Source organism: Lepidochelys kempii, chromosome 5 (genome assembly GCF_965140285.1).
Source record: "Lepidochelys kempii isolate rLepKem1 chromosome 5, rLepKem1.hap1, whole genome shotgun sequence".
NCBI classification, from domain to species: Eukaryota; Metazoa; Chordata; order Testudines; family Cheloniidae; genus Lepidochelys; species Lepidochelys kempii.
In genome coordinates, this window is record NC_136384.1 from 122,252,564 (window position 1) to 122,267,131 (window position 14,568).

The 14,568-nt window shown below is 42.0% G+C and overlaps 1 protein-coding gene across 2 annotated transcripts in view; it reads right to left on the reverse strand.

Moving 5' to 3' along the window:
- LOC144929085 (paralemmin-1-like) overlaps positions 1-14,568 on the reverse strand; it is a 195,501-nt gene that overhangs the window by 94,383 nt on the left and 86,550 nt on the right. For both annotated transcript variants that reach the window (XM_078852955.1, XM_078852956.1), the window contains exon 3: positions 388-518. In XM_078852955.1, coding sequence (XP_078709081.1) covers positions 388-518 — 131 coding nt within the window. The remainder of the gene's footprint in view (positions 1-387; positions 519-14,568) is intronic.

Here is a 14,568-nt window from a genome sequence, read left to right on the forward strand (position 1 = left end):
CTTCAGTGACTCAGGATTTACACCGGCATAACTGACCATTTGCTCTTGTTGGTTTTAGAATACATCATTTGAAACAAAAAAAGCAAACAGGTGTAATGAGAAATTGATAAAAAAAAAGGTAGGGGCCAAATTCTGCAGCTGAAGGCACACGTACAATTCTTTGGGCGAGATTCTCTATTGCCCTGCATCTTGTATAGTCAATTACACCAGTGCAAAGCAGAATGGTGAGCAGTGTGTACACACTTTTTGCACTCACTCTGCACTGATGTAATGACTACAGGAGGTGCAAGGCAATGGAGAATCTGGCCCAGGTGTTTAAGGGAAACCATGTATGTACAACAAAGGGCAGAATTTAGCCCTGTGAAAGCAAAGGAAAACGGCACCTACCTGTGGATGTTGTCTTCAAGCCTTTTCACTTTGAGCTCATCCTCTTCTGACTGCCTCCTTCTGGCTTCTTCTTCTTCTGCTGAGCCAGCGGGAATACCCTGCAGCAGCCATTTTTCTCGAAGTGCTTTTGACTGCAAGGAAAAAAAGAGAAGGGTCGAAAGGAGGAAAAAACTGTATTCCCTGAGTGGGAGGAGAAGCCAAATCTGCTTTTAAATATTTGATAGTCCTCACTGAATCACTAATTAGCACTTTAAATATTATACAAATCATACACACTAGCTAATCCTTGAGGGGTTTATCCAGATGTCAGGTCAGCCAGAAGTCAGAGTGTCAGTTTTACAGTATATACCATATCTGCCACTGATTTGTTAATCTGAAGTTATTTTTAATTGCTAATGAAAACTGAATTTCCAACCACTCAGACTAACCACTCCTAGAAGAAGTGAAATCCCAGCCCGGATATAGGCCATCTTATGAGCTACAATGCAAGGGCTCGGAGGGATAGCCACAAAAAATACTTATAGAATCAAAAGCAGAGAGCGATGCTCCGACAAAAAGCAGTGGGATCAAAACATAACATGCTTTAGAAAAGTTAAGATGATTAAGGCCATAGATGTTCACTGTGATTTTTTAAAATATATTTACCAAAAACAGTGCCTATGGAAATGCTCACAACCTCCTAGCCAGACCAAGGCAAAAAAAAAATATCTTACATCAGTATACGCTAGTTGAACGGCAGCTGGGTAACGGACATCACCCCGGGACTGTGGTAAAAAGGGGCAGTAGCACACACTCAATAAGATGGTACATTGGATTCTCACCATATTTTCCATATATTTTCCCCTCAGCCTACCAGCATTAGTACAGTCTCATCTGGAGTGAGCTCCTACCCGGTAGCTGTCATCCAATGAGACACAGTGGTGAAGATCTACTGGGGATAAGATACACTTAGAGGGTCAGTACGCCTAAAGCACACCAGCCCATGCCTTCTGGGGGGAGGGACAGCTCAGTGGTTTGAGCTTTGGCCTGCTAAATGCAGGGTTGTGAGTTCAATCCTTGAGGGGGCCATTTGGGATCTGGGACAAAAATTGGGGATTGGTCCTGCTTTGAGCAGGGGGTTGGATTAGATGACCTCCTGAGGTCCCTTCCAACCATGGTATTCTATGATTCTATGATTCTCACTAACCCCTCCCTCCTGATATACATGTTGTATAAGAGGGTAGACAAGATGGAATGCTAGACAACAACACCTTTAGGAATGAAGGCTACTTGTCCAATGCCAGCCTCTGGGAAAGAAAATGGAACAAGGAGGAAATGGAGCTGCCATGTTTACTGTTGCTACAGTCAGCAGGTGAGTCAACAAGACATCAAGATCAGTGGTCTCAGAGACGGCGTACAGATCTCACTTCATCAGCATGGTCACTCAGGATAGGGTTTTCAAAAGCACCTAAGTGATTTAGGAGCACACATCCCAGTGACTATCAAAGGAACTTGTGCTCCGAAGCCACTTCAGTGTTTTTTCACAGCGCACTCCCCGTTAGTACCCGGCCTGAGCCGGGGAAGCTAATGATCCAGCCAGCAGACCAAATTCAGTGCAGAATCCTGGTCAAGTGACACCCGTGGCATGTTGCACATACGCTAAGAAGTGCTTTTAAAAATCCCACCCTTAATCTTCATCCATTGCCAATGGGAGATCATTTACCAAACCCACCAGTGCAGTTCCTATTCCATACCCAGGTCTGTACCCAAACTGACAAGGACCAAAAAGATCTGAGGAATCTCACTTCTCAGAGTCATCTAGCAGCCTTAGACTCATAGACTTATAGACTTTAAGGCCAGAAGGGACCACCATGTTCATCTAGTCTGAACTTCCTGTACAACACAAGCTACAGAATCTCACCCACCCACTCCTGTAATAGGCCCAGAACATCTGGCTGAGTTGTGGAAAGCCTCAAATCTTCATATAAATACTTCAAGTTACAGAGAATCCACCATTTACTCTAACTCAAGCCAGCAAGTGACCGGTGCCCCACTCTGAAGAGGAAGGCGAAACCCCCCAAGGTCTATGCCAATCTGATCTTGGAGAATATTCCTTACCGTCCCCAAATATGGTGATGTCGGCAAGACCCACCAGCCAGACACCTGGAAAGACTTCTCTGTAGAAACTCAGATCTCTCCTCATCTATTGTCCCATCTCCAGCCATTGGAGATATTTGCTAATAGCAGTCAGAGATGGGCCATATGTCATTGTAGGCAGTCTCAGCACATCATCCTCTCCGTAAACTTATCGAGTTCAGTCTTGAAACACATGTTTTTTTGCCCTCACTTGGAAGGCTGTTCCACAACTTCATTCGTCTGATGGTTAGAAACCTTCATCTACATTTCAAGCCTAAACTAGTTGATGGCCAGTTTATATCCCTTTGTTATTGTGCCCACCTTCTCTGCTTCAGACAGATTAGATACAAGACGATAGTTAGCCAGATTGTCAGTATCAAGTGATGGTTTCTTTAGCAAAGGCTACACAAGAGCCTGGCCACCTGCACTGCCTGAGGGCCAAACTGCCCTAACCCACAGTGAGCTGCACTTACTCCGCAGATTGCGCAGCAGAAGTCAATGGGATGATCTGAGTGGGAAAGTACTACTCAGCATGCGTAAAGGTATCATACTGCAGCCCGAAGGGCTGTGTTCACAATCTCCACCAGAAATGAACCCAGATTTTTCCAGTGCCATTCACTAGCTAGGAGGATAGGAGTCCAAAGGGCAGGCTGCAGAATGAAGCATCCCTGGCTCATTTTGTGAGCCTCACTGGCCTGAACCCACCCAGAAGAGACTTAGTGTTTGTCCACTCCAAGTCCCACCCTGCATCTGATTTTATCCACAATGTAACCAGCAATTTCCTCACAAGGGCAGAGGTTTGTATCAGTCACCCAGTGAAAGCAGCTTGGATCGCTCAGCTGTCTACCCCTTGAAATCACCTGAACAAATGGAGGAGGTGAAGAATCTCTCTTGCCCCTGCACAGCCACAGCATAAACATTCAAAACCCCTTAATTTTGTAATTGGTCAACTTCCACTGCGGGCATTCCAGCTCTCTTGCTTCATTTGTACTGGTCATCTCTGACCACAGATAACCTGTGTGGGTGAAGTCAGACAAGATGGTGATTATTAATGACCAAAGATTATTTCTGCATCCTGCCAAATACTCCAATGTGGTTTGCCAGAGAAACATATTCTATGACTTTTGGAAAAACTTCATGACCCAGGCCTAATTTCAGATCTGAGCCCATTCACCTGGTCTAGAAAGTGACCAGGTCTGTGAGTTTATCCCCTCCGCAGTCTACAAAGTGAAGCTGTTAAAGGAAATTGACCGTTCAAATAGGTGTAAATTCAAAGGCTGCCCCAAACCTGTGGCATCAGGCTTTTTAATGAAGTGCTGAGGTCTCTAGGTGTTATAGAACCAGATTTGTGCAAACGCAGTATAAAAATAAACAAACATCTTTTTGGCAGTAAAGAGAAAGATCATTAATTTTGTTTGTGGACAGACAGACAGACACACTTGCACACACAACCTGTGCATAAGCTATTTGATATCACTGGGTGATCTATTTCATATCAGAGGAGCAGATTTTCATGTGATAGCATGCACAGAAGTAATGTAAAATGAAAAGGCAAATGAGACTTTATGAACAACCCCAACTCCCATTAGCTGCATTGGGCTGTGGATCAGGCCCCTTACATCTTAAAAAATAACCTCTCCCATTCACAGAACAGAGGATTTCCAATACTGTAGATGGGGTGTCAGCTACAACTGAATGTCATGAGTTTTGCCATTGACTTGAATTGTTCTCCAGGCCACTAATCTACCTTCTAGTTGTGCCTTCCTCCAACAATGATCAATACTTTATGCTTCAGAAGAAAGCAAAATCATTGGCTCAGTTGTGCCATGTTATACATTGAGAGTGAGTGAGTGGGGGTTATTTTTTCCTAAACCTGGTGGTAAATCATTCTGGTCCTGATTTAGCAAAGCATTTAAGGACACGAGGTACAGGCTTAACTGCTTTACTAAATTGCCCTCAGGTATGAGATTGTATTAAATACGCCTAACTAGCTATTAATAGACATATAATTATCTAGTCCTTAAAAAAAAAATCCAGCTTCCAATGAGCAATGAGTTCCACAGGTTGGCTGTGCTTGAGACAATTAGCATGTCTTTGCACTAGTTCTCGGTGTACTGTCTTTTAATTTCATTCCTCTTACAAGCTGTGGGGAGAACTAGGGCTCGAACCAAGACGGGACTCCCGATTGCTGTGCTCTAAGTGACGGGCCATTGTGCTGTGATACTCTGTTCCGCTTGTCACGTTATTTAAAACCAGCGTCATCTTTTACAGCAATGCATAATTCCTAAAACCAGGCACAGGTGCACACAGACTAATTATAATGGAATGATCGAGTGGTTCTTAACCAGGGGTACATACACCCATGGGGGGTACGCAGAGGTCTTCCAGGGGGCACTCAACTCATTTAGAGCAGTGTTACTCAACCTGGGGGTTGCAGCCCCTGGGGGGGTGTCACGGGATGGGTTTAGGGGGATTGCAAATGCAGGGCCGGCATTAGGGGGTGGCAAGCAGGTCAACTGCCCAGGGCCCCACACCACAGGACCCCCATGAAGCTCAATTACATGCTTTAGCCCTGCCGCCTGGGGCTCAGGCTTCAGACAAGGCTCACAAGTGAAAAACAGGCTCAAGTATCAGACTGACCTGTAAGTACAATATTTACATTCTAATTGATTTATTTTGTAATTATATGGTAAAAATGAGAAATAAGCAATTTCTCAGTAATAGCGTGCTGTGATACTCATGTATTTTTATGTTTGATTTTGTAAGCACGTAGTTGTTAAGTGAGGTGAAACTTGGGCTATGCAAGACAAAGCAGACTCCTGAAAGGGGTACAGTAGTCTGGGAAAGGTTGAGAACCAGCATGGTAGAGGTGGGGTTGCCAGTTTTGGTTGGATGTATCCCTGGAGGTTTCATCACATCAACCCTCGGTAGAAGAATGACTGCTTTGGCGTTAGGGAGGAGCTTACATACTTTAAAAGAGGTGAGATTTTTGACAGGGTTTGGTTCATCTTGTTTCCAGAGCCTGGGGCCAAACCCTGGGGCCCACCCCAGGGCTAAATGCAGATTATAGCTGCGAGTCAATGGCGTGGAGGGAGAGGCATCAACAGGGAAGACTCACGGTGGAGGACACAGTACTCCCTGTACACTCGTCTCCACGGTTCTCTTTTGGTGCAGGCTGCAGGCTGGATTTCTCTCCTGTGGGGCTGACCAGGGCAGGTCTGTCCACTAGTCAGAAACTGTGCATGAAGGAAGCATCTTCCCCATGCTCTGTGGCTCACAACCCAGCTGCGTCAGCACTCCAGATAGTTGTGGCTGAGATTCTGGCTCTCAGTCCGGGACTCCTTTTGTGGGCTTTGCTCCGTTCCTCCAGTGTTCGTCAATGGGATACATTAAACCTGTCCTGGATACAGTGCAGTAGAATAAAGACTGTCCGTTTTCTAAGACATTTCCCAAGAGATCTAGTTAGCCTATTAGCGAATGGCAACAAGGACTGCTACTTAGTAGAGGCTGTAATAGCCCAAACTCTGCATAATAGGGATGTGTTGCTACAGGGCAGGCAGTTAAAAGGTGCTTAATCAAATGCTGAATAGCCATAAAAGTTTAAGATCCCCTCCATTAATAGAGAAGTGGCCAGTCACAGATTATGGCCCTGACTCAGCAAAGGACATGATTAAAGTTAAGCATGTTCTTAAATCCCACGGAGATTTACGCATGTGCTTAAGTGCTTTGCTGAATCAGGGCCTAAAAGAAGCAGTAAAGTGAAAAGGTGAGATTATTTGGATTCAACATAATATTTAATTTTAAGCCTCTTTTAATTAAAAATTAACCAGGACAGCTGCTAGCGGAGAGAGTAGGTATTTGGATGTTTCTATTGATAGGACTCTATTGTAATATGATTCTCTACAGCAGTTTGGTTTTTGACACATTTGATGAAAGCCAGTAATTTTAAAATCTCTGTAATCAATTTGCTATTTTATGTTAATCCTTTAAAAATACTTCTTGCTTTGCTATTAAAAAAAGGCAGGGAGGAAAAATGGTAGTATCCCCCATTTTCTTGCCTTTTCTTTCCTCATTCTAGTTTTCATAGCAAAGTAAAACAAAATGTATTTTTAAAAGTAATAATCGGTGAGATTTTCAAAAGCTCCTTAGTGATTTAGGAGCACAAGTCCTGAAGTTAACAGTCCTTGTGCATCTATGTCACATATATGCTTTTGAAAATTCTAGCCAATAATGTTAGAGAAATATCAGTGGATCACTGAGAACTTTAGCATGACAGGTTTGCCCAAGCTCATTACCCAGCTGAGCCTGTTGTCATTATTCAAAGTATAATCAGTTTTCGGTTCGTACAGCATTACTAATGATAATCTTCAACCAAAACTGTCACAGACAATAACTGCCTTTGTTGGTGGTGTTTTGCAGATTCTTCCTGAAGAATTGCATCAGCTGTTCATAGAGCTTCCTTGGCTGGTATTTCAGTTTTCTATTCAACCCAGGGAGTAATGCTGGCCATGTTAATGTCTCACTTGGTTGAATCAGAGCCAGAAACAGTAGTACAAACTATGGACATGCAAAAGTAGTAAACCAGGTTCACAATGATTACATGTGCCGAGAAATGAAGTGGGGCCTACAGGTCATGGGCTAACACCTGGATGGTGCTGATCACTCTGACCCCATTCCAGTAAAGCATGTAAAACTGTGCTTAACTTTAAGCATGTGAGTAGTCTCACTGACAATGTTAAACATGGGCGTAAGCGATTTGCTCAGCACTTTGCAGTCTGGAATGAGCTCCCAATGGGGACCACAATGTTCTTCAGTCCAGATTATGGCTGTCCTCATTTTTAATACAGGAGTCTGGTCCACTGCAGGATGGAATATGTAGCCTCCATGGGCCACAACTCTATTTTAAAAGACAGAGATGGGCTGAAATCAAAACTCCAAATACGAAGACTCCTACAGTTGGGAGACGTTGAGATCCAGCACCTAACTTTGAGAAACAGGCCACACTCTAAAGATAATAGGCAGCTACAACCTAGTCCATTTAAAGTCAAATAGATATGGATCCAAAGTTCCTAATGCAGCCCTGAATAGAGCACAATTTGGTCCCTGCTGAAGTAAAGCACTTACTTAATAATTGCTCCGGATTTACTGTCAGCTGAATCCCACTGGTTTTTCCACGTGCACTTACTGAATCTCTATGCTGAAGCTTGAAGAGGAAAAAGTCAATCCCTTCAGGGTAACGATGTATTTTAAGCCACTCATGATATTTTAATGGCATGTTTCTTCTGTTTATGTGACATGCTTAAGCTACAACTCACATTGATTCGCCCCCTCCCCCAAACTAAAGCTGCCTCTTGGAAACTGTAAATGGAACGAATGTGGAACTTGTAATTGGAAACTGTAACTGTGACTTCGTTAGGACACATTTAGGGACAGGAATGTCATGACGTGTTAGAAATCCTCCTGCCTTGGTAAGACCGTCACCACATTTTGTTTCAAGGGCGAGAGGTGGGGGCTGAGATGCAGTTGGATTGTAATACTGGGATTTCGTTTCACATAGAGAACAAAAAGGATACAGATTCAAGGGAACTAGCTACAGTTACTTAATATCACATGGGGAATCCAGAATAGGATGCTCTGGGAAGTGAAAAAATGGAAACATTTTTCAAAATATGGGTAACCTGCCATGCTTGAGAATATCTGAAAGTATATTATTTATATACATGCACACATCATGCATCTGATGAAGTGAGCTGTAGCTCACGAAAGCTTATGCTCAAATAAATTTGTTAGTCTCTAAGGTGTTTTATGTTAGTATAGCTTATTTCTGTACAGGAAGGGAGTAAGCTACCCTGGTATACGTCACCTTTATACGGATATAACTACACCCACACTATGGGTTGTACCGATATCATTATCTTTTAATAAAAATAGTATAACTGAAATAGTTACACCAGTACAAAAATAATTGTGTATAGACTAGGCCCTCTTGTTGACTCTAGTGCACTGCCTTACTCAGGATTAGATCATTCAATGGAAATCAAATCATCCCAGTGGAAATACTCCCATTGGCTTTAATGGGAGGAAAATCAGGTCCTCAGTGTTCCAGTTTAGTACAGTTCTCCTTAGTGAGCGGATTTTACCATGCACAATTCAGTCCTCTTACACATGCTTTGGTAGAATAAAGGGAAATAAATTCAATCTTCTTTATAATGTACAAGGAAGGGGAACAACTTACATTGGGTGCTAATAGGCAGATGGGAGAGAGGATGGAAATCGGTATTACAAAGAATCAAACCCCAACAGATACTGTGTCTGCAATAAACACAGAGCCATGGGGCAAGGCCTAATTTAATCATGTTTATTGTAGTCTCAAGGTTTGGCATGTAGGACACTAATTCCTTCAGGGGTTTCAAGTTGTTTATTATTTGTCCTATAAAGGAGCCATTGTGCGACCCCATGAATGCACATACTGTAATTAAAGCCACTTTGAAAATAATATACCTTTGCTTACCATGCTCTGTTTGATTTTAATGCTATATTAAATGTTCATTTAATTAATGTTATTTATTTTGACAGCATTTTCAAGTGCTGTTATACCCTTGAAAGCGACCCTGTAAAAATGTCACAGTTGGGTTCCATGTGCATTGCATTTCAGTGATCTCATCTCAAATTTGTTGAACTAGGACCTGATTCTGCAGCTATTACTCAAGCAGAGTAGTACATAGTCACATATGCAGTCCCAGTCGAGCCAATGGCACAGCTTCAGGGCCAGATTTTTACATCTTTACTCTTTAAGATAAAATGTTGGTTTTCGTCTTTATTTTAAATTTGGTTAGTGCTACAACATTTTAATTCTGTTTCTTCAATCTGGTTTTGATTTTTGAAAATAAGTTAGAAACACCCTCTTGCTAAGGTCAGCTATATTTGATGCTCACCATTCCTCTGGCTGCCAAAGATATTTCCAAGGAAACTGATAGTCTCAGGAGATCAAATAAAGGTCAAAAGGTGACCCCAGAAAGCCTCCTCCACTAAAATGTTATGTTTGCTCTTGAGAAAAAAGTAATGAAAATGGATCAATACATACCATCGATGTTCTTTCAAAATACAACTAATGGGACATATGCATCCCCGGTGCAACTCTACTGAAGTCAAGGGCATGACAACAGGGTTCGCTTTAGCCTGGAATATTTCTCAGTGACGAACAGCATTTGAGACCTGAAACTCGTTGGATATACTACTATCAATATTATGCCAGACTCGAAAACTCTGATAAGAGTTGTTTTACACTGCAAAACAACCATTTCATCCTATACAAACATCAAACTTAAAGGGATGGTATCAAGGCTTTCACCCCTGAAGTTTACTTAAATTAATAAAAAGTTCCATGTCACATATAATTTAACATATCAATCATCCCTTCTACTCAGCTGAGGGCCATAACACAACAAACAAAAAAGGTCTTCTCTGCTCTTCTCAACAATAAATCCAGAGTCTCTCTCTTCAGAATCATGGGTGTGCTCCATGGGAATATGGTCTCACATTGTGTTATCCATCTGCCCTGCCGCTCCAGTCTCATGAGCAGGCAGAATACAGAGATGTAGAAGAAATCCCATTTCCAGCTGAACACAGGATTCTTGAATATTTCAGGCTCCTGCGCGCCCGAGGACAGAGTAGACAGGCACACAGGAAAGAAAACTGCACTGTGTGAACAGGTACACCTCCAGTCCAACAACCAGTTGGTGCACCATTTTAGGCCTGTCAGCTTTAATCTCTACAAACATTTCCTGAAAGTTTCATTGTGGATCCCTTTAAACACACATCTACTGACTGTATGTCTCTCTGGGTTAAGTTAACTTTTAGGGTAATATTTTAAATAAATGAAGCCTTAGGACTGCATCCACATTTCTGTTTGTGTCCACTTTCACATCACCCCACACAAAGAGGGCACTGGTATATTCTAAACACCCATCTGAGCATGCAGTTATGCTAACTGCACCTAATTTGAGCGTCTACTGCTGCTCCTGGAGCTCTGAGCTCATTTTCAAAGCTGGGCATACACTGCCAGTCTGGTTTTCCAGAAGCATGAGCTCAAATGAAAAAAAAAAAACAAAAAAACAGTTTGCTTTAGCCATTCTCATGGGCCTTTTAGGTTCAATGCTCAAGGCCCTGGGGTTTACTCACATGAATGTCTGCAGAAAGCAAATGTTCCGCAAATGAACTCAAGTACCTGTTTTGCAGGGGTATATTTTTTTATGGGACAGGGACAGTGCTGGAGACAGTGTCCCCAAACTCCATTTATAATCCTGACACAAAGGCAATTAAACAAACCTTATTTAATGAAGGATATGTCTGCAACTGTCCCAACTATGGCAAGGCACACAGATGAGATGGGACACTGCTTGACACAGCATGGGAAGAGGATTCCCAAATCTCTTTGCCAGTGCCCTGCCACAAAGACAACTAAGTCAGAAAAGGATCTGACCTCAAAAAATTGTAACTGTTCTCTCTCTCACACACACAGTTAATATGATGAGAAAAAATTAGCTTTAGACTCTATATCCAACCAATAAATATTTGTGATCTAGTTTTTCTCAGAATGCTGCTTCTGGGAAGTCCCATGTAGACCAGAGAGGACAAGACTTTGCATTTAACAAAAAACAAAACAAAACGCCAATCATGGAGTAGCAAAACTGAAACCTCATGCAACACTTTGACAGTATAGCCCTTCCACTGAATAAAGTGAATGCAATTGTATCAGGACACCAGTATAATATGATGTATTAAGGATAATCAGGACCATTCAGATTTGTCCTTTGTATTTCAGAAATCACCACCAAACATAAATATTCTGGAACTGCTGATGGCCAACAAAGAACAGAACCCAGCTCTGTTCTTGGCGGCTACGTGGGCTTTACAGCACCGACAGCCATAGCATTTGTGTCAGTCAGCTAGGCAGATGAGACTCAGAAGACACATTGGGAGTATCAGAACCTGCTTGTGCATGTGAGCAGAACAAGCATCTGCTTAGGGGGGCAAAACTTAGGTGGCAGCAAAAAAAACTCACCTATCACAAAAATAAAATAAATCTGGAATTCCTCCCATCTCCTTCCCACGCAGCACCAGCGGGTGCTCTGAATCGCATGTTTTACATTTCTCTCCCACTAGCCCTGCCCCAGCTGATGCCGTTTACACAGTAGCCAGCCATCCCTGTGCTGAGCAGCTAACTGGTTCTCAGCTCCAGCAGAGCGCTGATCAGTGCTAATACTGGCATTGCAGGGCTATTAACTCCTCCCCCAGCCTCCCAGGGGGAGAGGATGGATGGTTTCTCTGGATGCAGCGTGAGTAGGTGCTTTGGTGATAGATACCATTAAACATTCCTTGATAAATCTGCACATGCAAAGAGGATTTGTGGACATACACTGGATGCAGCAAGCCAACTGTATCTGTGCAAGCAGATACACAGGCTGCTTTTGAACATTTGGTCCTTGACACTATTTTACTTGTTTCGCGAGTGAACAGGCTAGCCTGGCTGTGCTCCAGAAATCACCTGGTGTGGCTCAGACTTCAGAGTTATTTTACCATCTGCTGTTTTCATGTGAAATTTGAGTGTTTGAGGAGACTTGTAAAAGAGGAGCTGGGTGGTCATTTGCAAAGGGAGCAGAACTCGAACTTCCTCTAACAAATAGTTCATGTGGACTGGCATAACATGAATGACCCACTCCAGTACAGTCAGGCACTGAGTTTCGCGATGCTAGTGTGATCTGGGACACAATTATTTGTGTCACACAAAATCTCTGCTGCAGTATATTAACTACCATGTAACATGCTTATTCTCTTCTAAAGCGAGCATTAAATCAGCCTTGTCCTGATTAGGAAATGAAGTTATGTTTGAAAACTCATTAGTTCACATGATTTTAATCACAACTGTGCATCTAGTGTAGACTGTTTAACACCTTGACAACATATTACAGTCAAACCTGCCTTAGGGACCATCTTGGAAGAGAGACCACCTGTCACAAGCGACTACTTGCAGAGGCCACGGAACACCACCGCTCTCTGGTGTGCAAAGAAAGACCACCTCTTACAAGCGACCACTTTTGCTAACTCCCATGAGTGGTCACTCTTGGCAGGTTTTACTGTAGCTAGTGGAAGGCATAGTCAACCTTAGACTCCCACTTACAATCAGTACAGACCAGCTGACACATGTTTAAAGCTGTGTAAATAGAGTTAATCAAAGATTTTCAAATTATTGATTAACTTTTTAAAAATGTTTTTCAACCAATTTACAGAGTGGTTGAATTTTTTTAAAACGAAGATGACAAAGTTATGGCAAAAAATGTTTTACTTTTTCCAACCAGCTGTAGAGTTAAACAGTGCCTATACTAAGTGCAAAATTGTGATTAAAATTACATTAGCTAACATGCTTTCAAATACGACCTAATTCCAAAATTTTAGGCTTGGTCTACACACAGATTTTGTACCAGTTTAGCTATTCCAGTTAGAGCTATTCCAGTTAGAGCTAGTCCAGCTAGTCCGATTTAAAAACCGGAATAGTTATACTAGTCCAACCATTAGTTTGGAAGCAGTTATACTGGTGTAATGGTGCCTTTTACAGGTATCCCATATTTCCCTTCCTGTATGGGAATCAGCTATACCAGTATAAACACATTTCTATCAGTGTAATCCACAGTAGAGGGGTTGTGCTGCTGAAACTATACCGGTATTGTTAAGGTGGTGCAACTTTTGCATACGGGCAAGAGGCCTTAGTGTCTATTTTGGAAGCAGGGAGAGTGTTTGGGGAAAACAGACGTGCACGAAGCGGCCAGTATTTGTGATGTTGGTGCAGGTCTCATGTGCAAAAATAACTGTTTGAACATTACAAGCATCACCTGCTGTTGTTACAAGTAACACCTAGAATTACTATAACTGAAAGAGATTAGAGAAAAGTCTCCCTTTTTCTTGTCTGTTTGTTATTAGTTGGTGCATTTGACAGCCCTTCAATTAAGTAGTCAGTCAATCACTTATCCCTGTTTTGCCTTCTACGCAGCAAGAGGGGAGAAAGAAATAATTTAAGTAACCGGGAAACGTAACTATAAATATTACAAAAATTGGCAGGGAGACTAAGGAGTAAGAACAGAATCTTAAATTATTTGTCATTTTCTTAATATTGACTAGAGTCTGACTACTGAACAGATAACAGAAAGGGCCCTTTCTTATCCCAGCTCAATTTAGTAGACCTATAGGTTCAAATCAGCCTTAACAACCATACCTACACACAACCTGATTTGCATATACGCCCAGTAACCACATCTGAGAAGTCTGGTGGTTGGCTATCTACGTGATCTACACATTCAACTGCAGTTTGCACACACAAATCTGAGGTTTTGCTCATGCAAACACATGGGTGAAACAATTGTAGCTGTCTTTCTAGTGGCTGGGTTGGGGCCACTTTGAAAATGTGTCAGTTACTTTGCAGTCTCACAGTACATTTCCCATGGACAGCTCATTCATTCGGGTGACTGCCAGTGTAAATATTTTTGCATCACAGCTAAATTGCTCATGTCTCATAGTTAAATATCATGTTGCTTTCTAAAATATGTAAACTGAGTGGACAATTATGATTTCCATGCAAAGAGGAGAAGAACCCCAGCCTCTTCAATCTAGTTGACTTATTTTAGATTATGAAAAACCAGAAAGGAAGAGCTAATATAAAATCTCCATGAGACAAGCAGAGTTTGTATCTCGCTCATTGAGATCATTCATCCAACCCAAAGGCCTGCTCTAACTAGGGCATTACTTAACTATTATGCGGACTACATGTAATGGAATCATAGCTACACCACAGCGATAGGTTTTTTAACATTTACATCAGCGCTTAACACTGCAGATTTTAAGTAAATCTGGCTGAAAAATGTGACCTGACAGCTCTGTATAAATTTTTTAAAGTTAAAAAAAAAGTTTGAATGAAATAAAAATTGTTGTACTGAAATCTAATTTTCAGACAGGTTTTCAGTGTCTAATTTTCAGCTTGTCTCATGGGGATGGGGCAAAGTTGGCCTACACTGT